Raw genomic sequence first — 26,079 nt, 5'->3', positions numbered from 1 at the left:
CTCCACCTACGCCAGCCAGCCCTCATTTGCTCATCAACACCCGTGCTCACCTGCGTTCCAGCGATCGGCAGAAGGACGAAGGACTTCACCCGATGCGTTTGGCGGCCCGGAGACGTAGGAAGTCAAGGTGAGGTCGGCGGCTAGCGCGGCTAGCGCGGCTAGCGCTCCAACAAAGTCCTCCTGGTTGTGTTGCTGTAGTCCGCTGCTAATACACCGATCCCACCTACAACTGTCTTCTTTGCAGTCTTCATTGTTCATTAAAACAATTGCAAAAGATGTCCAGAATACTGTGGAGTTATGACATGAAAACAGAGCTTTTTGTATAGGATTCTACGGGGTACCATAACTTCCGTTACTCGGACTTCGTCACGCGCATACGTCATCATACCGAGACGTTTCAGCCGGATATTTCCCGGGAATTTTAAAATGTCACTTTATAAGTTAACCCGGCCGCATTGGCATGTGTTGCAATGTTAAGATTTCATCATTGATATATAAACTATCAGACTGCGTGGTCGCTAGTAGTGGCTTTCAGTAGGCCTTTAAATTACGAGATCAACTTCAGATATATCCGTCAATTTTACGTTTGAACTATTATTTTGTTTGTTTTATGCTCTTTTGTCGAATAAAACTTTGATGTTTTTATATGGCAACCACACAATATATGCAATATTTTTTCCACATAAAACATTCTAGAGTGATATTTTTTAACTAATAATTCATTATAACATAGATTTTTAGTCTTTTTTTTTTTTAGCAATGGCAAAAAAAATAAAAATAAACAAAGACAAAAGAAAAAAAAACAGCCTGCATGGCAGCTTTGTGTCAACATTGCAACTTTTTCTTGTTAGATTTCACCTCATTCCACTTTTTTTAAAATGTTTTTTTAAATTTTTGCAATATTATCAATTTTGCAATTTTTGCAGAATGTGTGGCGGGCCGGTAAACAATTAGCTGCGGGCCGCAAATGACCCCCGGGCCGCACTTTGGACACCCCTGCTTTAATTGCTTGTTAAGTAGTTATCAGGATTGTTCTGTTTAAATCAAGTTAAAGGAATTTATTGTACTGTTTTAACCAAAAGGACATGAATAAAATAATCCTCATGAGACTCAAAATAACAATGTCCATCTAATTGTAATGTCTTGTGCGCTATAAGCTGTTTTACTTTTGTCCCCACGCCTGAAGCCTTGCGCTTTATACAATGCTGCAGCTCAGTTTATTTAAAACAAGATGTTTAACGTCGAACTGGTAAACGTTGTTATTTATTTGCAAATATTAGCTCATTTGGAATTTGATGCCTGCAACATGTTTCAAAAAATGTGGCAAAAAAAGACTGAGAAAGTTGAGGAATGCTCATCCAACACTAAACAGGCAAATTGGGAACAGGTGGGTGCCATGATTGGGTATAAAAGTAGATTCCATGAAATGCTCAGTCATTCACAAACAAGGATGGGGTGAGGGTCACCACTTTGTCAACAAATGCCTGAGCAAATTGTTGAACAGTTTAAGAACAACCTTTCTCAAGCAGCTATTGCAAGGAATTTAGGGATTTCACCATCTACGCTCCGTAATATCAAAAGGTTCAGAGAATGTGGAGAAATCACTGCACGTAAGCAGCTAAGCCCGTGACCTTCCATCCCTCAGGCTGTACTGCATCAACAAGCCACATCAGTGTGTAAAGGATATCACCACATGGGCTCATGAACACTTCAGACATCCACTGTCAGTAACTACAGTTTGTTGCTACATCTGTAAGTGCAAGTTAAAACTCTACTATGCAAAGCTAAAGCCATTTATCAACAACACCCAGAAACGCCGCCGGCTTCGCTGGGGCCGATCTCATCTAAGATGGATTGATGCAAAGTGGAAAAGTGTTCTGTGGTTTGACGAGTCCACATTTCAAATTGTTTTTGGAAACTGTGGACGTCGTGTCCTCCGGACCAAAGAGGATAAGAACCATCCGGATTGTTCTAGGCGCAAAGGTCAAAAGCCAGCATGTGTGATGGTATGGGGGTGTATTAGTGCCCAAGGCATGGGTAACTTACAAATCTGTGAAGGCACCATTAAAACAGGTTTTGGAGCAACATATGTTGCCATCCAAGCAAGGTCTTTTTCATGGACGCCCCTGCTTATTTCAGCAAGACAATGCCAAGCCACATTCTGCACGTGTTACATCAACGTGGCTTCATAGTAAAAGAGTGCGGGTACTAGACTGGCCTGCCTGTAGTCCAGACCTGTCTCCCATTGAAAATGTGTGGAGCACTATGAAGGGTAAAATAGCAGAAGGGAGACCCCCGGACTGTTGAACAACTTAAGCTGTACATCAAGCAAGAATGGGAAAGAATTTCACCTGAGAAGCTTCAAAAATGTGTCTCCTCAGTTCCCAAACCTTTACTGAGTGTTGTTCAAAGGAAAGGCCATGTAACACAGTGGTAAACATGCCCCTGTGACAACTCTTTTGCAATGTGTTGCTGCCATTATATTCTAAGTTAATGATTATTTGCAAAAAAAAATTAGTTTCTCAGTGTGAACATGAAATATCTTGTCTTTGCAATCTATTCAATTGAATATAAGTTGAAAAGGATTTGCAAATCATTGCATTCTGTTTTTATTTACCATTTACACAACGTGCCAACTTCACTGCTTTTGGGTTTTGGCAGAGGAAATGAATCCCAACAACTGCAGTTTCAACACAAGAGTTTATTAATTTATATAGGTTACAAAAATACTTAGTTTGTAAATGATCATATAGGGGATTTGTGTCGTTTATTTTTGCTCTTTTGTTGTCGTCCAAGTCTTCCTTTATTATTCTGCACAGCAAAAAAGACAAAACAGAATAGTTAAATACAAGATCACAATCATTAATAGAAGTAAACATTTTCAAATAACATGTAAAAGTACACAAAAACAGCAATAACTGATATCGGTACTTTGATGCACACCTTTACAATACTTCATTGTTCCGGCCACCCACAGTGCATAATTAAGTCAACTTCTTGCGGTCTAAAAAAGTAATTAAAAGATGTCAGGCTTTACTTCCAAATGTTGAAAAAAAGCTGCATGCACCACGCTGTCTGCAAAGGCCGGATATTTGTCTCTCCCTCGGGGTAAAAAGAGGATGGAGGTCGCCCAACATTACAAAAGTCGAGGTCTCCCATTTTAACACAAGTGTATATCATTTCTGACATCCCAGCTTGACATGTCTGCTTTGAGCTGTTTTAAATGATTAAATAAAGCTATACTTACATTTTAAAGTCGCTCTTTCTGCTCCACATAGCGCCGCCAATAATTTTCAGAGTGGAGCTCGCAAAGGATCTCGGATATCAAAGGCCTACTGAAATGATTTTTTTAAATTTAAACGGGGATAGCAGATCCATTAGTAGAGAACAACGACGATAAAGTTCGCAACTTTTGGTCTCTGATAAAAAAAAAAAACCTTGCCTGTACCGGAAGTAGCGTGACGTAGTCAGTTGATCGCATCCTCATATTTTCCTATTGTTTTCAATGCAGCGAGAGCGATTCGGACCGAGAAAGCAGCGATTACCCCATTAATTTGAGCCAGGATGAAAGATTCGTGGATGAGGAACGTTAGAGTGACGGACTAGAATGCAGTGCAAGACATATCTTTTTTCGCTCTGACCGTAACTTAGGTACAAGCTGGCTCATTGGATTCCACACTCTCTCCTTTTTCTATTGTGGATCACGGATTTGTATTTTAAACCACCTGGGATACTATATCCTCTTGAAAATGAGAGTCGAGCACGCGAAATGGACATTCACAGTGACTTTTATCTCCACGACAATACATCGGTGAAGCACTTTAGCTACGAGCTAACGTGATAGCATCGTGCTTAACTGCAAATAGAAACAAAAGAAATAAACCCCTGACTGGAAGGATAGACAGAAGATCAACAATACTATTAAACCATGGACATGTAACTACACGGTTAATAATTTCCAGCCTGGCGAAGCTTAACAATGCTGTTGCTAACGACGCCATTGAAGCTAACTTAGCAACCGGACCTCACAGAGCTATGCTAAAAACATTAGCTATCCACCTACGCCAGCCAGCCCTCATCTGCTCATCAACACCCGTGCTCACCTGCGTTCCAGCGATTGACGGAGCGACGAAGGACTTCACCCGATCACCGATGCGGTTGGCGGCCCTTAGACGGAGGAAGTTAAGGTGAGTTCGGCGGCTAGCGCGTCTCTGATAGCATCGTGCTTAACTGCATATAGAAACAAAATAAATAAACCCCTGACTGGAAGGATAGACGGAAGATCAACAATACTATTAAACCATGGACATGTAACTACACGGTTAATGCTTTCCAGCCTGGTGAAGCTTAACAATGCTGTTGCTAATGACGCCATTGAAGCTAACTTAGCTACCGGACCTCACAGAGCTATGCTAAAAACATTAGCTCTCCACCTACGCCAGCCAGCCGTCATCTGCTCATCAACACCCGTGCTCACCTGCGTTCCAGCGATCGACGGAATTATTAAGGACTTCACCCCGATCATCCGTGCGGTCGGTGGGTAGCGTCGGCTAGCGTGTCTGCTATCCGAGTCAAAGTCTTCCTGGTTGTGTTGCTGCAGCCAGCCGCTAATACACCAATCCCACCTACAACTTTCTTCTTTGCAGTCTTCATTGTTCATTAAACAAATTGCAAAAGATTCACCAACACAGATGTCCAGAATACTGTGGAATTATGAGCTGAAAACAGAGCTATTTTGTATTGTATTCAATGGGGTACCAATACTTCCGTTTCACTGGCTACGTCACGCGCATACGTCATCATACATAGACGTTTTCAACCGGAAGTTTAGCGGGAAATTTAAAATGTCACTTTATAAGTTAACCCGGCCGTATTGGCATGTGTTGCAATGTTAAGATTTCATCATTGATATATAAACTATCAGACTGCGTGGTCGCTAGTAGTGGCTTTCAGTAGGCCTTTAAAGCAACCTTTCTGCTAATGGGAGAGAAAGACACATTTGTCGGCTAGATTCGAAGGACAGTTGGAACGTGGGAGATGTTACATTTTTCTGCCGCCATGTTGTCAGACATTTCTCTAATGTTGGCTCTCTGAGCTTCCAAAAACAAAACCTGTGATCTCCATAGACTTTTTGTCTTTTCAGCCAATTACTACTTCTTGCAGCAATGGCTACTAGTTGATGAAATGGTGTGTTTACCCAGGAGGCTGAGCGAGGAGACATCATCTTTACAGACCATTAAATATAAGGCTTGTCTTTCTGCTACGTGACACTATAATTGCTTGCTGTGCGTGCACCACACTATGCTGGAAAATAGTTCAATCAGTTTCTGATCAGTTTGAGCTTTTATATTTACATCCTTTCTGTGTGCAGGGGCTGACTTTCCCCAAATGACCACAGTAGGGAACTTCATAAGATGTTTTGATTTTCTTTTACCTTCAGAAAGCCATGCTGTTACTAAGATCACCCCAGCAGGTTACTGGCCTTGTCGATAACGAGGCAATCAAAGCAAAATAAACCTTGACACAAAATGGAATAGAGTCACGAACGGACTGTAATAGGAACTGCATGGAACAAAACATGCATCTAAGGGAAAACAATGGCATAAATGTACTAATTTGAAAGAAAACAATTACACAACACTTGGAAAAACATGCTGTCAGTCAGTATTCATCCACAAAAAAAAAGATCTTAAAACGAATCAATAATTCAATCAAAGTTTATTTTTATAACCCTTAATCACAAGTGTCTCAAATGGCTGCATTTACATGAACATTAAGAATAATGAAAGTTGGACATGGGTTAAATATCCCCACATGTAGCATCTTTGAGGCTTTGCTCCAACTTACCCTATTTTTCGGACCATAAGGCGCACTTCAAGTCCGTCAATTTTCTCATAGATCGACAATGCGCCATATAACCCGGTGCGTGTAATGTACGGATTCGTTTTGGTTGCGCTTACCGACCTTGAAGCAATTTAATTTGGTACATGGTGCAATGGTAAGTGTGACCAGTAGTTGGCACTCATAAGAGATACGTGAGGACTGTATCATTTGTTGCCATTCCTAATATAAAGCATACTTGCCAACCTTGAGACCTCCAATACCAGGAGGTGGGGGGTGGGGGGTGTGGTTAAGAGGGGAATATATTTAAGCTAGAATTCACCAACTCAAGTATTTCATATATATATATATATATATATATGTGTATGAAATACTTGACTTTCAGTGAATTCTAGGTATATATATATATATATATTTATTTTATTATACATATAAATAAAAGAAATACTTGAATTTCAGTTTTCTGGAGGCTATCCGGTAGATGGCAGTATTGTCCTGTTTAAGAGTGTCACAACATTGCTGTTTACGGCAGACGAACTGCTTTACGGTAGACTAAACGTGACTGCTGTTGTTGTGTGTTGTTACCGCGCTGGGAGGACGTTAATGAAACTGCCTAACAATAAACCCACATAAGAAACCAAGAACTCGCCCTCGATCATTCTACAGTTATGACGTCATTGGGCAGGCAAGCTGTTTATATTGTGGGAAAGCGGACGTGAGAACAGGTCCGCATTGAGCTGGAGGGGGCGTGGCCTCCAGCTCCGGCTGAATACCGGGAGTTTGTCGGGAGAACATTTCCGCCGGGAGGTTATCGGGAGAGGCGCTGAATACCGGGAGTCTCCCGGTAAAAACGGGAGGGTTGGCAAGTATGATATAAAGTAGCATGCAGTTCTAACTTATATCTGTCAGTAGAATCGCCGTGGAAGCGCTAAAAACTACCAGTACAAAAAAGATGACGGGGAGAAGACGCTATCAAAGTGGAACTACAATAATAAGACCGCCCACAAAACTGTGCATCTTGAAGGGGCTGTAAGAAAGCAGCTTGAAGATGATCTGTAAAACAAAAACTATGCAACATTTTGACCAAAGAAAGGAAAGATGAGGTCACCTACCTAGGTTCCATTCTAGAGGCTAACCTTTCCTGTGATAAAATGGCAACCAAGGTAATCAAAAAGGTTAACCAACGAACGAGATTTCTCTACAGAATCTCCTCTCTGGTCAACAAAAGCACCTTGAGGATTCTGGCGGGAACTCTCGTTCAACCCTTTTTCCATTACGCATGCACCTCCTGGTACCCTAGCACCTCCAAAACCCTCAAATCTAAACTCCAAACATCCCAGAACAAGCTAGTCAGGTTACTTCTAGACCTCCACCCCAGATCCCACCTCACTCCTACCCACTTCTCCAAAGTGGGCTGGCTCAAGGTGGAGGACAGAGTTAAACAACTTGCACTGAGCCTAGTCTATAAAATCCGCTACACCTCCCTGATACCGAAGTACATGTCAAACTACTTCCTTAACGTAAATAACCGCCATAACCACAACACCAGGGGGAGCTCCACTAACCACGTTAAACCCAGATTCCGATCTAACAAAGGTCTTAACTCATTCTCTTTCTATGCCACATCAATGTGGAATGCGCTCCCAACAGGTATAAAAGAAAGGGCATCTCTATCCTCCTTCAAAACCGCAATAAAAGTTCACCTCCAGGCAGTTACAACCCTAAACTAACACCCTCCCTGGATTGCTAATAATCAAATGTAAACAATCAAATGCAGATACTTTTTCTTATGCCTTCTGATCTCTCTCTTTCTCTCTCTCTCTCTCTCTCTCTCTCTCTCTCTCTCTCTCTCTCTCTCTCTCTCTCTCTCTCTCTATGTCCACTACTTGCTGTCCATATCCTACCCCCCCCCCCCCCCCACACCCCTGATTGTAAATAATGTAAATAATTCAATGTGATTATCTTGTGTGATGACTGTATTATGATGATAGTATATATGATAGTATATATCTGTATCATGAATCAATTTAAGTGGACCCCGACTTAAACAAGTTGAAAAACTTATTGGGGTGTTACCATTTAGTGGTCAATTGTACGGAATATGTACTACACTGTGCAACCTACTAATAAAAGTCTCAATCAATCAAGAACCTCCATCACATGTTCTGTAGACCAGTGGTCGCCAAACACCGGTCCGGGGATCGGTACCTGTCCGTGACGCATTTGCTAACATGAAAACATTAAATCATTTATAAACAACTGCATTTTCTCCCACTTAACTTTCGCCTGTCCCACTAGACACACCAATACACCTTGTTTATATTGTAGATGTACAATACAATTCCTGACAGGAAGTTGCCATTTGTTATATTTGGTGTAACTTTGTGACATCAATGAACATATAACATCAAAATGTGACAGATTGTAGCCAAAGGCTGATTTCCATCTGCATTTCATTGAAAAGAAACAAGCCCAGGGCTCCCACTAATTCAACGTTATAGTGAGTTGTATTTTTCATGCATTTATTTTTGCTGTATTTATCTGGCACAAGTTAAAAGCCGGTCCCTGAAAATAATGCCTACATTAAACCGGTCGGTGGTGCAAAAAAGGTCGGGGACCACTGCTGTGGACCACAAGGAATTGTTTTAAATGTAGAAAAAAAAATCATAATATGGTCCCAATTTGTATGAAAATAGACCCGCTCATCGGCAGTGCACTTTACAATCGGGTGCGCCCTATGGTCCGAAAAATACGGTACCACCAACAAGGGTCGAAGTGGGAAGGGAATGAGTTAGTGTCATGTCCTCCTTTTTAATCAAATAAGTTGTTCATGAATCTCGATACATGGGTCACGACACGATTCACGGACAAAACATTACGATTTGATACGATACAATTCAATGCGATATGATTCGATGCAATTTGATGCAGATGGAATCTTTGAGAAGAAAATTAAATGTATTTTGTCAGAACAATGTCATGTGTTTATTTTTTAAATAGACACATACAAAACAGGCGGTGCCTGCATTAATTATGAGAAAATAAAACAAACCCCGTTTCCGTATGAGTTGGGAAATGGTGTTAGATGTAAATATAAATGGAATACAATGATTTGCAAATCATTTTCAAGCCATATTCAGTTGAATATGCTACAAAGACAACATATTTGATGTTCAAACTGATAAACTTTTTTTTTTTTTTTGCAAATAATCATTAACTGTAGAATTTGATGGCAGCAACACGTGACAAAGAAGTTGGGAAAGGTGGCAATAAATACTGATAAAGTTGAGGAATGCTCAACTTTCTCAGTCTTTTTTGCCACTTTTTTGAAACATGTTGCTGGCATCAAATTCCAAATGAGCTAATATTTGCAAAAACTAACAAAGTTTTCCGCTTCCAACATGAAATATCTTGTCTTTGCAGTCTTTTCAATTGAATAGACTGCAAAGACAAGATACTTAATGTTTGGCGTTTCTGGGTGTTGTTGATAAATGCCTTTCGCTTTGCATAGTAGAGTTTTAACTTGCACTTACAGATGTAGCGACCAACTGTAGTAACTGACAGTGGTTTTCTGAAGTGTTCCTGAGCCCATGTGGCGATATCCTTTACACACTGATATCGTTTTTGATGCAGTACCGCCTGAGGGATCGAAGGTGCGTAATATCATGGCTTACGTGCAGTGATTTCTCCAGATTCTCTGAACCTTTTGACGATATTACGGATTGTAGATGGTGAAATTCCTTGCAATAGCTCGTTGAGAAATGTTGTTCTTAAACTGTTGGACAAAAGTGGTGACCCTCGCACCGTCCTTGTTTGTGAATGAGTGAGCATTTCAGGGAAGCGGCTTTTATACCCAATCATGGCACCCACCTGTTCCCAATTAGCCTGTTCACCTGTGGGATGTTCCAAAAAAGTCTTTAATGAGCATTCCTCAACTTTCTCAGTCTTTTTTGCTACTTTTTTGAAACATGTTGCTGGCATCAAATTCCAAATGAGCTAATATTTGCAAAAAATAACAAAGTTCTCCGCTTCCAACATGAAATATCTTGCCTTTGCAGTCTATTCAATTGAATATAAGTTGAAAATGATTTGCAAATCATTGTATTCTGTTTTTATTTACCATTTACACCAGTGGTCCCCAATCTTTTTGTAGCTGCGGACTGGTCAACGCTTAAGGGGGGGTGGGAATTTTCATTTTATTTTATTTATTTATTATCATGTGTGCTTACGGACTGTATCCCTGCAGACTGTATTGATCTATATTGATATATAATGTAGATATTGTGTTTTTTATGTTGATTTAATAATTATTTATTTTTTTTAATGTTTTTTTTAATTATTTATTTTTTTAAATTTCTTGTGCGGCCCGGTACCAATCCGGTCCGTGGCCCGGTGGTTGGGGACCACTGATTTATGTTGAATTAATAATTATTTATTTTTTTAACATTTTTTTTTCATTTGTTGTATTTGTATTTACCTTGCATTTTACTCATTTTTTGTTATTTTTTGAAAATTATTGTTTTTATTTTATTTTATTTATTTTATTTTATTTATTTTTTGTTATTTTTTGAAAATTATTGTGTTTTTATTTTATTTTTTTTAATTTTTTTTCATAAAGAAATACAATCATGTGTGCTTACGGACTGTATCCCTGCAGACTGTATTGATCTATATTGATATATAATGTAGATATTGTGTTTTTTATGTTGATTTAATTATTTTTTTTTTTTTATTTTTTAAATTTTTAATTATTTATTTTTTTTAATTTCTTGTGCGGCCCGGTACCAATCCGGTCCGTGGCCCGGTGGTTGGGGACCACTGATTTATGTTGATTTGATAATTATTTATTTAAAAAAAAAATTTTTTTAATTTGTTGTAATTGTATTTACCTTGCATTTTACTCATTTTTTGTTATTTTTTTAAATGTATTGTGTTTTTATTTTATTTTGTTTTATTTATTTTTTAAAAATTATTGTGTTTTTATTTTATTTTATTTTTATTTTTTTTTTCATAAAGAAATACAATCATGTGCGCTTACGGACTGTATCCCTGCAGACTGTATTGATCTATATTGATATATAATGTAGATATTGTGTTTTTTATGTTGATTTAATAATTATTTTTTTTTAAATTTAATTATTTATTTTTTTAAATTTCTTGTGCGGCCCGGTACCAATCCGGTCCGTGGCCCGGTGGTTGGGGACCACTGATTTATGTTGATTTAATAATTATTTATTTTTTTAAATTTGTTGTATTTGTATTTACCTTGCATTTTACTCATTTTTTGTTATTTTTTGAAAATTATTGTGTTTTTATTTATTTTTGTTGTTGTTTTTAATACAATAATTAGTTTTTCTCCTTTTCATTGTTTTATTTTATTATTTTACTGTTTAGTGCACATTTTTTAAATTAATTTTTATTTTTTTTATTTTTTTCATAAAGAAATACAATCATGTGTGCTTACGGACTGTATCCCTGCAGACTGTTTTGATCTATATTGATATATAATGTAGATATTGTGTTTTTTATGTTGATTTAATAATTATTTATTTTTCAATTTTTTTTTTAAATGTATTTATTTTTTATAATTTCTTGTGCGGCCCGGTACCAATCCGGTCCGTGGCCCGGTGGTTGGGGGCCACTGATTCACACAACGTGACAACTTCACTGCTTTTGGGTTTTGTACATCACACAATATATTTTATATTTTTTCCTTTTTAAAATATTGAGTCATAATTTTGGCGTGTTCTTTTTGAATCACACCTGTGTACATATATAGGGTTTCTTTGCATGCTTTCGGCCCCTGGCCAAAAATGTTTCAACCCCCAGTCAAAATCGTGTTTTATTACATACACACCCCGCACTCCTTTCATCATCAGTTTCTATTTATCAGCCCACCATCTTTCCGTCCACCATTATCACTTTTCTTCCCCGCTCGCCCACCTTTGCCGCCCAGCCTATTGTTGCTCTGCCGCTGCACGCTATCAAACGCCGCATCGCCAGCCTCTTTTTTTTATCAAGCTCGTGGCCTTCAGACGCCTCACGGTTTTCAGCCTTAACAAAACAAAGTGTTCAGGAGTGCGGACGCACGGAGAGAAGCTACTCCAAATAACCTCCAGAGGGAGGCATTCTTTTGTGTCTCCGGGTGAACCTTGACATTTCCGAGTGCTTTGACCTCCTTCCACGCGCTCCCCGATACGACTTCAACATATGTGTCCCTTTGAAAGCAGGATTTAACACCAATATTCCGGTCTGCATTTTGCCATCCCCACTTTGATGCAGTGGGACAAAGAGCTTTGTGGAACTCTCGGCCCCCAGCAGAGATAATAGAGGACAACAGCGGGGGTTATTTTGCAGGCTTTTGTTGCCGCCAATGCATTATCAGTGCACTCCATGTTAAACCAGAGTCCTTTTGGCGCTCATTCCGCCAGTCGACTTTATTTATTTATTTATTTTAAATGCCTCTTTTGTGATTTCCCCACGGTTCCAACCTGTATTTGCAGAAAGATCAATTTGTCTTTCTTCTCTAGCTGTTTTGTCAATAAGTAAACAAATGACATTGCATTATTCTGGGCTTTCATAACGTTTTTGAAAACTTTCACGTGGAACTTTAAAATGGCTTCATTAAAGTAGTTCTGCGGTGCTTTCCAATAGTTTGTCAATTATTTGAATTGTACTCACCGTACATTTTCATGACTCTTTTTCTTGCGCTTGTCTCCTGAAATTGTTGTTCCTCCCGCCATTAAACCGATTTTTTTACGTTATAGCCGACGATTACTTTGAAAGTCTGGGCGTAGGTTGTTGCTTATGCCATTTTGGCTACGATATTTCTAAAAAAGTACAGACAGCCCTCACATTTTATTGCATCTTCTCATGCTATAGAAATATGTCTTGGATACACTGTAACTTAGAGTAGTCAGTGTGCAGCTTGTACAGCAGTATAGATTTACTAGCCATAGAAAATTACCCAGCATAGAGGTTTTTGTTTGAGAATTTCATAGTACATGTTGGAATTCATGTTTCTCCTCAATTAACCACAGCTCCCTCATTCTGGCAGCACTCGTGCAGCCTCAGACTGTGATGCTACCACCACTATGTTTGACCTTATGTCACAGAACTTGTTGGAATTCACGTTTCTCCTCAATGAACCGCAGCACCTTCATTCTGGGAACACTCGTGCAGCCTCAGACCATGACGCCATCACCACCATGTTTGACCTTATGTCACATAACTTGTTGGAACTCATGTTGCTCCTCACTTAACCACAGCTTCTTCATTCTGGTAGCACTCGTGCAGCCTCAGACCACGACGCCATCACCACCATGTTTGACCTTATGTCACATAACGTGTTGGAACTCATGTTTCTCCTCACTTAAACACAGCTCTTTCATTCTGGCAGCACTCGTGCAGCCTCAGACCATGACGCCATCACCACCATGTTTGCCTCTAAGTGAGGAGAAACATGAGTGCCAACACGTTCTGTGACATGAGAATATTCTATTCTATTCTACTCTTATGTCACAGAAGTGTCTCCTCACTTAACCACAGCGTCTTCATTCTGGCAGCACTCGTGCAGCCTCAGACCGTGAGTTCAAAACCCCGACCGAGTCATACCAGAGACTATAAAAATGGGAGCCATTACTTCCCTGCTTGGCACTCAGCATCAAGGCTTGGAATTGGGGGTTAAATCGGCAAAAATGATTCCCGGGCGGGGCCACCGCTGCTGCTCACTGCTCCCCTCACCTCCCAGGGGGTGAACAAGGGTGATGGGTCAAATGCAGAGGACACATTTCACCACACCTAGTGTGTGTGTGTGTGACAATCATTGCTACTTTGACTTGAACTTTACCTTAAAACACAAAGCTGTCACTAAGTTGTATCGTTAAATATGTATTGTCTGTTTGAAGCATTTAATGTTTTTTACAATATTAATTAATGTCATAACGGCCCCTGCATGTGTAGACTTTTCAATATGTGGCTTTAAACTCTTGTAAAAATACACTTAAATTTAAGCTCTTGTCTTGTGAAGAAATCTGAAATTGTCTACACTGCAAAAAGTCAGTGTTCAAAAACAAGAAAAAAAAATACAAAAATGAGGGGTATTTTATTTGAATTAGGGATGTCCGATAATGGCTTTTTGCCGATATCCGATATTCCGATATTGTCCAACTCTTTAATTACCGATACCAATATCAACCGATACCGATATCAACCGATATATACAGTCGTGGAATTAACACATTATTATGTCTAATTTGGACAACCAGATATGGTGAAGATAAGGTACTTTTTAAAAAAATTAGTAAAATAAGATAAATAAATTAAAAACATTTTCTTGAATAAAAAAGAAAGTAAAACAATATAAAAACAGTTACATAGAAACTAGTAATGAATGAAAATGAGTAAAATTAACTGTTAAAGGTTAGTACTATTAGTGGAGCAGCAGCACGCACAATCATGTGTGCTTACGGACTGTATCCCTTGCAGACTGTATTGATATATATTGATTTATAATGTAGGAACCAGGGGCCGTATTTATCAAGCTTCTTAGAGTGCCATTTTACACTTAAGTCCTGAGAATTTGCAAAATTTAGTCCTACTCTCAAACTTAAGAATAAAAGCTTTTTATCAACGTTCTTAAGTCTAAGAATCACTCCTACTCTCCACGATATTTAAGAGACCTTCAGAGGTGTCTTAAGTGGTTAGGAGTTGCCAGCAGGGGGTGGCACTGAGGCGAGAGAGACGTGCGCGAACATTCAGGGAACGGAACAATGTTTTGGTTTTTTTTTTATGACGAGCAGCTGATCAAACGGTATCGTTTAGACAGAGCGGATATTATTTTTGTCACAGATTTAATACTTTTCGATTCTTTGTTGATTTCTGCATGTGTCTGCAGTGGGCTAGTATATATAGAGCCACCCACACCAGTTTCAAATTAGTTGCCTAATTAATGAATTGGAAAGAAAATGTTATGACAGTAGCGTATGTGTGTGGCCGTGAGGTGAGTGACGTCAGTGAGTGTGTGGGCGAGAGAAGAGAGGGAGCGGTAGCGTGAGTGCCGGCGGGGACTAGTTTGTTTTGTATTATTTTGTAGTTTATTGTCAAAATATACACTCCCATTGTCCACTTAAATATTTCCAAGATATTTCTTTATTCTTAGACAACGGATTCCCTTCCGTGATTGGTCATTTCTATGGACACAGAAATGACGTCACCTAAAATTCCGTTTACGGCACATAGTAATGTCGTAATTCAGCTCTGAGTGTGACACTTAAGATTCAGTCCTACACTTCGCTGAAAGTGTGAGTAAGACGCTTGGTAACTAACTTTTAAGTGCAGCTTTCAGCGAAGAATTTATTTACTCTTAAGTCAACTCTTAGCAGACTTCTTAGGAGTCATTCTGAGAAGCTTGATAAGTACGGCCCCAGAATATTAATAACAGAAAGAAACAACCCTTTTGTGTGAATGAGTGTAAATGGGGCAGGGAGGTTTTTTGGGTTGGTGCACTAATTGTAAGTGTATCTTGTGTTATTTATGTTGATTTAATAAATAAAAAAATAAAAATAAAAAAAATAAAAACGATACCGATAATAAAAAAAACGATACCGATAATTTCCGATATTACATTTTAACGCATATATCGTCCGATAATATCGGCAGGCCGATATTATGGGACATCTCTACTTGTGAGTGTTGATGCAACACTTGATATTCTAGTTTCAAGCATGTTTTACTCAATATAGCTCATCAAATCTCAGCTGTAATATCTTACTGACATCATTTAGGAGCAAAACACTTAAAACAAGTAAAACACTCTAACATAAAATCTGCTTAATGAGAAGAATGATCTTATCAGACAGAAAATAAGCAAATATCACCTTATTTGAGATATTTCATCTTACTTAGATTTCACTTTTTGCAGTGTACTTTTTATTAAGATATTGCTGTTTTTTTTTCATTTTTAAGTTATGCTCCTCAACTGTAAGAAAGTATTTATTTGTATCTTCAATTTGCAGTTACATTGAAATGAGCTCCTGTAGTTCCTAGATTGAAGGAGTGGACAACAAATGTAATTCATTGCTATTCTCCTTTTCTCTCAGAACAACCTGGTCAACCATGGATGATGAAGACCGACGCGAGCTTTTCTCACTTAATATTCCATCATAAACTTTTGTCGACTTATTGGAAGACTTAAGTCGCCTGCTTTTGAAAGTATTATTCCATGCTATTTATTTGCAGCATCATAAATCATGCTGTATTTCTGCACTGCTCCATTTTACACAGGACAAAGAAGGAGTGCGTTGAACACGTCCAATTCAGCCTTCTCGCAAAATGATGTCCAACTATTTGTCCTATTTATATTGCAAATATGCATCCGGTGTTCCTTCATGCACCACATGAATGTCCACTTCACTTTGCGTCCTAATTTCTGCTGCTTGTGTTGCCACGGCGGGGGAAAATAGAAAAAGAAAGCATGAGGACTTTTCAAGATTTGTGGTTTTGTACGTCGCACAGCACTTTTAGGTCCTTTTGGTCGTGACTTTAGTGCACCAGATGGCTTATTTGATTGGATTAAAAATAATCATGCTTTACTATGACGATGTTTGCATTCCTTCACATGTTCCGCATCCCGTGCACAATCCAGACCAGGGGTCACCAACCTTTTTGAAAGCAAGAGCTACTTCTTGGGTAGTGATTAATGCGAAGGGCTACCAGTTTGATACACACTTCAATAAATTGCCAGAAATAGCCAATTTGCTCAATTTACCTTTAACTCTATGTTATTGTTAATAATTAATGATATTTACACTTAATTGAACGGTTTAAAAGAGGAGAAAACACGAAAAAATGACAATTACATTTTGAAACATAGTTTATCTTCAATTTCAAGTCTTTAAAACTCAAAATTCAACCGGAAAAAAAAAAGAGAAAAACTAGCTCATTCGAATCTTTTTGAAAAAATTAAAAAAAGAATTTATGGAACATCATTAGTCATTTTTCCTGATTAAGATTAATTTTGGAATTTTGATGACATGTTTTAAATAGGTTAAAATCCAATCTACACTTTGTTAGAATATATAACAAATTGGACCAAGCTATATTTCTAACAAAGACAAATCATTATTTCTTCTAGATTTTCCAGAACAAAAATTTTAAAAGAAATTCAAAAGACTTTGAAATAAGATTTAAATTTGATTCTACAGATTTTCTAGATTTGCCAGAATATTTTTATTTTATTTTAATCATAATAAATTTGAAGAAATATTTCACAAATATTCTTCATCGAAAAAACAGAAGCTAAAATGAAGAATTAAATTAAAATGTATTTATTATTCTTTACAATAAAAAAATACTTGAACATTGATTTAAATTGTCAGGAAAGAGGAGGAAGGAATTTAAAAGGTAAAAAGGTATATGTGTTTAAAAATCCTAAAATCATTTTTAAGGTTGTATTTTTACTCTAAAATTGTCTTTCTGAAAGTTATAAGAAGCAAAGTAAAAACAAATTAATAAATGTATTTAAACAAGTGATAGACCAAGTCTTTAAAATATTGTCTTGGATTTTCAAATTCTATTTGAGTTTTGTCTCTCTTAATCAGGAAGTGAAAAAACTCCACATGTGTTCATTCATAGTTTTGATGTGACAATGTGGAGTTATGTACTTAACAAAAAAAGGTGAAATAACTGAAAACATGTTTTATATTCTAGTTTCTTTAAAATAGCCACCCTTTGCACACTCTTGGCATTCTCTCCATGAGCTTCAAGCACACCCGTGAAGTGAAAACCATTTCAGGTGACTACCTCTTGAAGCTCGTGGAGAGAAGGCCAAAATAAAATAAAATAAATGAGCAAGAAGGCAGCTCCAAACATGGATGCACACAACATTGTGGGGTGAACACAACGTTGTGGGGCGCGCACAAGACTTGTTTGCTGTTCAGGATGTCCACACAGTGCAAGATCATTGCAGGGAACTCCCAACAACGGTAAGACTTCCCACTTGATTCCATCTGTTCACGAGCCCCAGTAGGTGGTGCTGTTTTGGTTAGCAACATCCCTTGCTAATGTTGTAGCCTGTCACATTACGCTTCGATCAAATGCAGTCACTGGTGACGTTTGACTCCGTTTCAGCAATCAAACAGAGCCAGGCGGTCACAAGATTAACTGCACATAAAGTTTCAGCGGCAACAAGTTTAAAGGCCTACTGAAAGCCACTACTAGCGACCACGCAGTCTGATAGTTTATATATCAATGATGACATCTTAACATTTCAACACATGCCAATACAGCCGGGTTAACTTATAAAGTGACATTTTAAATTTCCCGGGAAATATCCGGCTGAAACGTCGCGGTATGATGACGTATGCGCGTGACGAAGTCAGAGTAACGGAAGTTATGGTACCCCGTAGAATCCTATACAAAAAGCTCTGTTTTCATTTCATAATTCCACAGTATTCTGGACATCTTTTGCAATTTGTTTAATGAACAATGAAGGCTGCAAAGAAGACAGTTGTAGGTGGGATCAGTGTATTAGCAGCGGACTACAGCAACACAACCAGGAGGACTTTGTTGGAGAGCAGACGCGCTAGCCGCCGACCTCACCTTGACTTCCTACGTCTCCGGGCCGCCAAACGCATCGGGTGAAGTCCTTCGTCCTTCTGCCGATCGCTGGAACGCAGGTGAGCACGGGTGTTGATGAGCAGATGAGGGCTGGCTGGCATAGGTGGAGAGCTAATGTTTTTAGCATAGCTCTGTGCGGTCCGGTTGCTAAGTTAGCTTCAATGTCACCAGGTTAACTTATAAAGTGACATTTTAAATTTCCCGCTAAACTTCCGCTTGAAAACGTCTATGTATGATGACGTATGCGCGTGACGTCAATGGTTGAAACGGAAGTATTGGTACACCATTGTATCCAATACAAAAAGCTCTGTTTTCATTGCATAATTCCACAGTATTCTGGACATCTGTGTTGGTGAATCTTTTGCAATTTGTTTAATGAACAATGAAGACTGCAAAGAAGAAAGCTGTAGGTGGGATCGGTGTATTAGCGGCTGGCTGCAGCAACACAACCAGGAGGACTTTGACTTGGATAGCAGACGCGCTATCCGACGCTAGCCGCCGACCGCACGGATGATCGTGGTGAAGTCCTTCGTCCTTCCGTCGATCGCTGGAACGCAGGTGAGCACGGGTGTTGATGAGGGCTGGCTGGCGTAGGTGGAGCGCTAATGTTTTTATCATAGCTCTGACGAGGTCCTGTAGCTAAGTTAGCTTCAATGGCGTCGTTAGCAACAGCATTGCTAGGCTTCGACAGGCGGCACAGCATTAACCGTGTAGTTACATGTCCATGGTTTAATAGTATTGTTGATCTTCTGTCTATCCTTCCAGTCAGGGGTTTATGTACTTTGTTTCTATCTGCATTTGAGCCTGATGCTATTACGTTAGCTCCGTAGCTAAGTTAGCTTCAATGGCTTTGTTAGCAACAGCATTTTTAAGCTTCGCCAAGTTGGAAATTGTTAACCGTGTAGTTACATGTCCACGGTTTAATAGTATTGTTGATCTTCTGTCTATCCTTCCAGTCAGTGGTTTATTTATTTTGTTTCTATCTGCATTTAAGCACGATGCTATCACGTAAGCTCTGTAGCTAAAGTGCTTCACCGATGTATTGTCGTGGAGATAAAAGTCACAGTGAATGTCCATTTCGCGTTCTCGACTCTCATTTTCAAGAGGATATAGTATCCGAGGTGGTTTAAAATACAAATCCGTGATCCACAATAGAAAAAGGAGAAAGTGTGGAATCTAATGAGCCAGCTTGTACCTAAGTTACGGTCAGAGCGAAAAAAGATACACCCTGCACTGCCTCCCTAGTCCTTCACTCTTACGTTCCTCATCCACAAATCTTTCATCCTGGCTCAAATTAATGGGGTAATCGTCGCTTTCTCGGTCCGAATCGCTCTCGCTGCTGGTGTAAACAATGGGGAAATTTGAGGAGCCTTTCAACCTGTGATGTCACGCTACTTCCGGTACAGGCAAGGCTTTTTTTTTTATCAGCGACCAAAAGTTGCGAACTTTATCGTCGATGTTCTCTACTAAATCCTTTCAGCAAAAATATGGCAATATCGCGAAATGATCAAGTATGACACATAGAATGGATCTGCTATCCCCGTTTAAATAAAAACAACTCATTTCAGTAGGCCTTTAAAAGAAGTAAAACACTCTCACATAAAATCTGCTTAGTGAGAAGAATGATCTTATCAGACAGGAAATAAGCAAATAGCCTTATTTGACATATTTCATCTTACTTACTTTGCAGTGTGACTGAAGTGTTACTCTGGAAGAACGTCACCTTGAACAAATGCTCGACAATAAACGCGATTCGATGAAATAAAATGTCTAAATATATATATATATATATATATATATATATATATATATATATATATATATATATATATATATATATATATATATATATATATATATATATATATATATATATATATATATATTTTGTAACTTTTTCCCAGGGACGTTTGGGAGGATGGAGCAGCACTCGTGCACTTGACTGACTTCCACATTTCCATTCCTTGGTGTTCTCCTGTGGATGTTCTGGCGAGCTTGTAATTGCACACACACACACACACACACACACACACACACATGTATTATGCTTCTTAATATAAAGAAGTGACACGCGGTCTTAGGCGGGAGGATGCGGGTGTTGCCCAGGCAACAGCGTGGCGAGCGATGAAGGCCACGCTTCCTCGCTTTCTTTTCCCGTTGATCCCGTGTCATAGCCAATTACCACTGCCGCCAAGGGGGTGGGGAGTGAGGGGGGGAGTCCAGAGGGTGTAGGTGGGGGGGGGGTTGTATTCATGTATTCAGACCTGGAACACTTCTCTTCTTTTTACACCTTCAATATATGTGGACACTTCACTTCCTTTGTTAAAGTTCAAGTAGCAATGATTGTCACACACACACACACACACACACACACACACACACACACACACACACACACACACACACACACACACACACACACACACACACACACACACACACACACACACACACACACACACACAAACACACACACACACTCACACACACTAGGTGTGGTGAAATGTGTCCTCTGCATTTGACCCATCACCCTTGATCACCCCCTGGGCGGTGAGGGGAGCAGTGAGCAGCAGCGGTGGCCGCGCCCAGGAATCATTTTTGGTGAGTTAACCCCCAATTCCAAACCTTGATGGATGATGAAAACCACAATATTTTTGTTATCCTAATGCAGGGGTCGGCAACCCGCGGCGCTAAAGAGCCGCATGCCCTAGTGCAGGGGTCACCAACGCGGTGCCCGCGGGCACCAGGTAGCCCGTAAGGACCAGATGAGTAGCCCGCTGGCCTGTTCTAAAAATAGCTCAAATAGCAGCACTTACCAGTGAGCTGCCTCTATTTTTTAAATTGTATTTATTTACTAGCAAGCTGGTCTCGCTTTGCCTGACATTTTTAATTCTGAGGGAGACAAAACTCAAATAGAATTTGAAAATCCAAGAAAATATTTTAAAGACTTGGTCTTCACTTGTTTAAATAAATTCATTATTTTTTTTATTTTGCTTCTTGTAACTTTCAGAAAGACAATTTCAGAAAAAAATACAACCTTAAAAATGATTTTAGGATTTTTAAACACATATACCTTTTTACCTTTTAAATTCCTTCCTCTTCTTTCCTGACAATTTAAATCAATGTTCAAGTAAGTTTATTTGTTTTATTGTAAAGAATAATAAATACATTTTAATTTAATTATTCATTTTAGCTTCTGTTTTTTCGACGAAGAATATTTGTGAAATATTTCTTCAAACTTATTATGATTAAATTTCCAAAAAAATTATTCTGGCAAATCTAGAAAATCTGTAGAATCAAATTTAAATCTTATTTCAAAGTCTTTTGAATTTCTTTTACAATTTTTGTTCTGGAAAATCTAGAAGAAATAATGATTTGTCTTTGTTAGAAATATAGCTTGGTCCAATTTGTTATATATTCTAACAAAGTGCAGATTGGATTTTAACCTATTTAAAACATGTCATCATAATTCTAAAATTAATCTTAATCAGGAAAAATTACTAATGATGTTCCATAAATAATTGTTTACATTTTTTCAAAAAGATTTGAATTAGCTAGTTTTTCTCTTCTTTTTTTTGGTTGAATTTTGATTTGAAAGAGTCGAAATTGAAGATAAACTATGTTTCAAAATGTAATTATCATTTTTTTTTCGTGTTTTCTCCTCTTTTAAACCGTTCAATTAAGTGTAAATATCATTAATTATTAATAATAACATAGAGTTAAAGGTAAATTGAGCAAATTGGCTATTCCAGGCAATTTATTTAAGTGTGTATCAAACTGGTAGCCCTTCACATTAATCACTACCCAAGAAGTAGCTCTTGCTTTCAAAAAGGTTGGTGACCCCTGCCCTAGTGGCTCTCTGGAGCTTTTTCAAAAATGTATGAAAAATGGAAAAAGATGAGCGGAAACAAATATATTTTTTGTTTTAATATGGTTTCTGTAGGAGGACAAACATGACACTAATTGTTATAAAGCACACTGTTTATATTAAACATGCTTCACTGATATCGAGTATTTGGCGAGCGCCGTTTTGTCCTACTAATTTTGGCGGTCCTTGAACTCACCTTGGTTTGTTTACATGTATCACTTTCTCCGACCATCTAGGACGTGTTTTATGCCACTTCTTTTTCTGTCTCATTTTGTCCACCACACTTTTAACGTTGTGCGTGAATGCACAAAGGTGAGTTTTGTTGATGTTATTGACTTGTGTGGAGTGCTAATCAGACATATTTGGTCACTGCATGACTGCAAGCTAATCGATGCTAACATGCTATTTAGGCTAGCTGTATGTACATATTGCATCATTATGCCTCATTTGTAGCTATATTTGAGCTCATTTAGTTTCCTTTAAGTCCTCTTAATTCAATTTATATCTCATGACACACTATCTGTATGTAATATGGCTTTTAATTTTTTGCGGCTCCAGACAGATTGCCTATAGATTTGATTATTACCGTATTTTCCGGACTAAAGAGCACACTGGTGTATAAACTGCACCCACTACATTTCAAAAGAAAAAAAGGATTACTCCGTATATATATATATATATATATATATATATATATATATATATATATATATATATATATATATATATATATATATATACATATATATATATATATATATATAGACATACATATATATATATATAGACATACATATATATATATATATATATACATATATATATGTCTATATATATAGACATATATATGTCTATATATATAGACATATATATATATATATATATATATATATATATATATATATATAGACATACATATATATATATACATATATATATGTCTATATATACAGACATATATATATATATATATATATAGACATATATATATATATACAGACATATATATATATATATATGTCTGTATATATATATATATGTCTATATATATAGACATATATATATATATATATATATATATATAGACATACATATATATATATATATATATACATATATATATGTCTATATATATAGACATATATATAGACATATATATATATATATATATATAGACATATATATATACAGACATATATATATATATATATATAGACACATATATATATATATATATATATATATATATATATATATATATATATATATATATATATATATATATATATATATATATATATATATATATATATATATATATGTCTATATATGAGAAAATTAAAGGACTTTAAGTGCGCCTTATAGTCCGAAAAATACGGTACTACACAACGCTCAGTTGGCGGTGTACAAAAGAATTACATCCGCCACAAATAAAAAAATATTTTTTTATTTTTGTTGTCCTGTCCAGCTTCTCAGGCAAATCATATAGTTGATGTAGATGCCCATATAGGCTGTTCACATTTACTTTACAAAAGAGAAGTGTAGGATACTTCTCTTGTTGCCGTATTTGTATTTGACCACTACTGTTTTCTGTTTATTTGTTACTGACTGTGGCAGGACACCTCTGCCTCTGTTTCACTTTATGTTGCTGGTAAATAATATGGTTGTAGTAGTAGGCTAAAGTTAAATTATTTAGTATGCACTAATTAAAGGGGCAAAGCTTTGAGACATTTTAGCTTTTATATTTTATAAGATATATTTTTTGTAAGAACCACAATTAATAAATATATTTCAGTGAATAACTTATTGTTCAAATCTGTATATAAATATGTACATAAAGTGTTGTAATTATATTGTAAAATGGATGGATGGATGGACGTTTAAAACAAAACTGTTATTATTTAGTAAGTATACATTTTTTGAGCCTTTTTAGAGAAAATCATATCATTGTAGTACATTATGCAAATTACTCGATGATGTCATGGTGACCACGCCCATAGCCACGCCCCCACCGCCACAGGTATCTTGGCAGTTTATGGGAAACACTGCCTTGTTCAAACAACAAAACCAATACAGTGCATAAACTCACAACAAATTACACACCTGCAAATCAGTCTGACTTCTGCTGTTGCCGTATCCGTAATACGCCGATAGGGAGAAGTTTTTATCTACACGATGAGTCGGGTGTGTCTCGACCTCCGCCGAACCCCTGAGCCTGACTCACCGAACCCCTAGGGTTCCATCGAACCCAGGTTAAGAACCACTGCACTAATGCAATGCCACACACAGATATAAATAGTCAGCTAAACAACTGGAGTAGTCTTTAAAAATATTTGACTGATGGACAAATGAATAGAAATAGGCTAGATCAGGGGTCACCAACGCGGTGCCCGCGGGCACCAGGTAGCCCGTAAGGACCAGATGAGTAGCCCGCTGGCCTGTTCTAAAAATAGCTCAAATAGCAGCACTTACCAGTAAGCTGCCTCTATTTTTGAAATTCTATTTATTTACTAGCAAGCTGGTCTCACTTTGCCCGACATTTTTAATTCTAAGAGAGACAAAACTCAAATAGAATTTGAAAATCCAAGAAAATATTTTAAAGACTTGGTCTTCACTTGTTTAAATAAATTCATTATTTTTTTTACTTTGCTTCTTATAACTTTCAGAAAGACAATTTTAGAGAAAAAATACAACCTTAAAATGATTTTAGGATTTTTAAACACATATACCTTTTTACCTTTTAAATTCCTTCCTCTTCTTTCTTAACAATTTAAATCAATGTTCAAGTAAATTTATTTTTTTTATTGTAAAGAATAATAAATACATTTTAATTTAATTCTTCATTTTAGCTTCTGTTTTTTCGACGAAGAATATTTGTGAAATATTTCTTCAAACTTATTATGATTAAAATTAAAAAAAAATATTCTGGCAAATCTAGAAATTCTGTAGGATCAAATTTAAATTGTATTTCAAAGTCTTTTGAATTTCTTTTAAAATTTTTGTTCTGGAAAATCTAGAAGAAATAATGATTTGTCTTTGTTAGAAATATAGCTTGGTCCATTTTGTTCTATATTCTAACAAAGTGCAGATTGGATTTTAACCTATTTAAAACATGTCATCGAAATTCTAAAATTAATCTTAATCAGGAAAAATTACTAATGATGTTCCATGAATTCTTTTTTTAATTTTTTCAAAAATATTATAGTTAGCTAGTTTTTCTCTTCTTTTTTTCGGTTGAATTTTGAATTTTAAAGAGTCGAAATTGAAGATAAACTATGTTTCAAAATTGAATTGTCATTTTTTTCGTGTTTTCTCCTCTTTTAAACCATTCAATTAAGTGTAAATATCATTAATTATTAATAATAACATAGAGTTAAAGGTAAATTGAGCAAATTGGCTATTTCTGGCAATTTATTGAAGTGTGTATCAAACTGGTAGCCCTTCGCATTAATCACTACCCAAGAAGTAGCTCTTGCTTTCAAAAAGGTTGGTGACCCCTGGGCTAGATGAATACATGAACAGTCAGTCAGCATGCTAAATCAAACTATAAGCTACATTCTTGTATGACAACAGAATGGCTAGCAGAACAGAAGGCAGAACACATCACAAAAAAGGTCAATTCGGATCGCTAACGTTGTTAGCATAAATGAATGGGATTTAACATAGAGGAAATTAGCATCAGGGCTATATTTACCCCAGTAATATCATCAACACTTACCTGACTGGATGAAGTCCTTGGGCTCAAATACTAG

General features: G+C 37.2%; 1 protein-coding gene across 3 annotated transcripts in view; it reads left to right on the top strand.

Annotated features, from left to right (window-relative positions):
• The window catches only part of chchd6a (coiled-coil-helix-coiled-coil-helix domain containing 6a), a 120,407-nt gene extending 104,015 nt beyond the window's left edge, over nucleotides 1-16,392 (top strand). For 2 of the 3 annotated variants that reach the window (XM_062052343.1, XM_062052346.1), the window contains exon 8: nucleotides 15,942-16,392. In XM_062052343.1, coding sequence (XP_061908327.1) covers nucleotides 15,942-16,036 — 95 coding nt within the window. In that variant the 3' untranslated portion in view covers nucleotides 16,037-16,392. Of the gene's footprint in view, nucleotides 1-61; nucleotides 136-15,941 lie in introns of those variants that run through there. The other variant, XM_062052344.1, reaches the window with a different exon arrangement.
• The last annotated feature ends 9,687 nt before the right edge of the window (nucleotides 16,393-26,079 follow it).

The sequence above is a fragment of the Entelurus aequoreus genome, linkage group LG07 (genome assembly GCF_033978785.1).
Source record: "Entelurus aequoreus isolate RoL-2023_Sb linkage group LG07, RoL_Eaeq_v1.1, whole genome shotgun sequence".
Taxonomy (NCBI): Eukaryota; Metazoa; Chordata; class Actinopteri; order Syngnathiformes; family Syngnathidae; genus Entelurus; species Entelurus aequoreus.
This window is presented reverse-complemented; position numbering and strand designations above follow the sequence as displayed.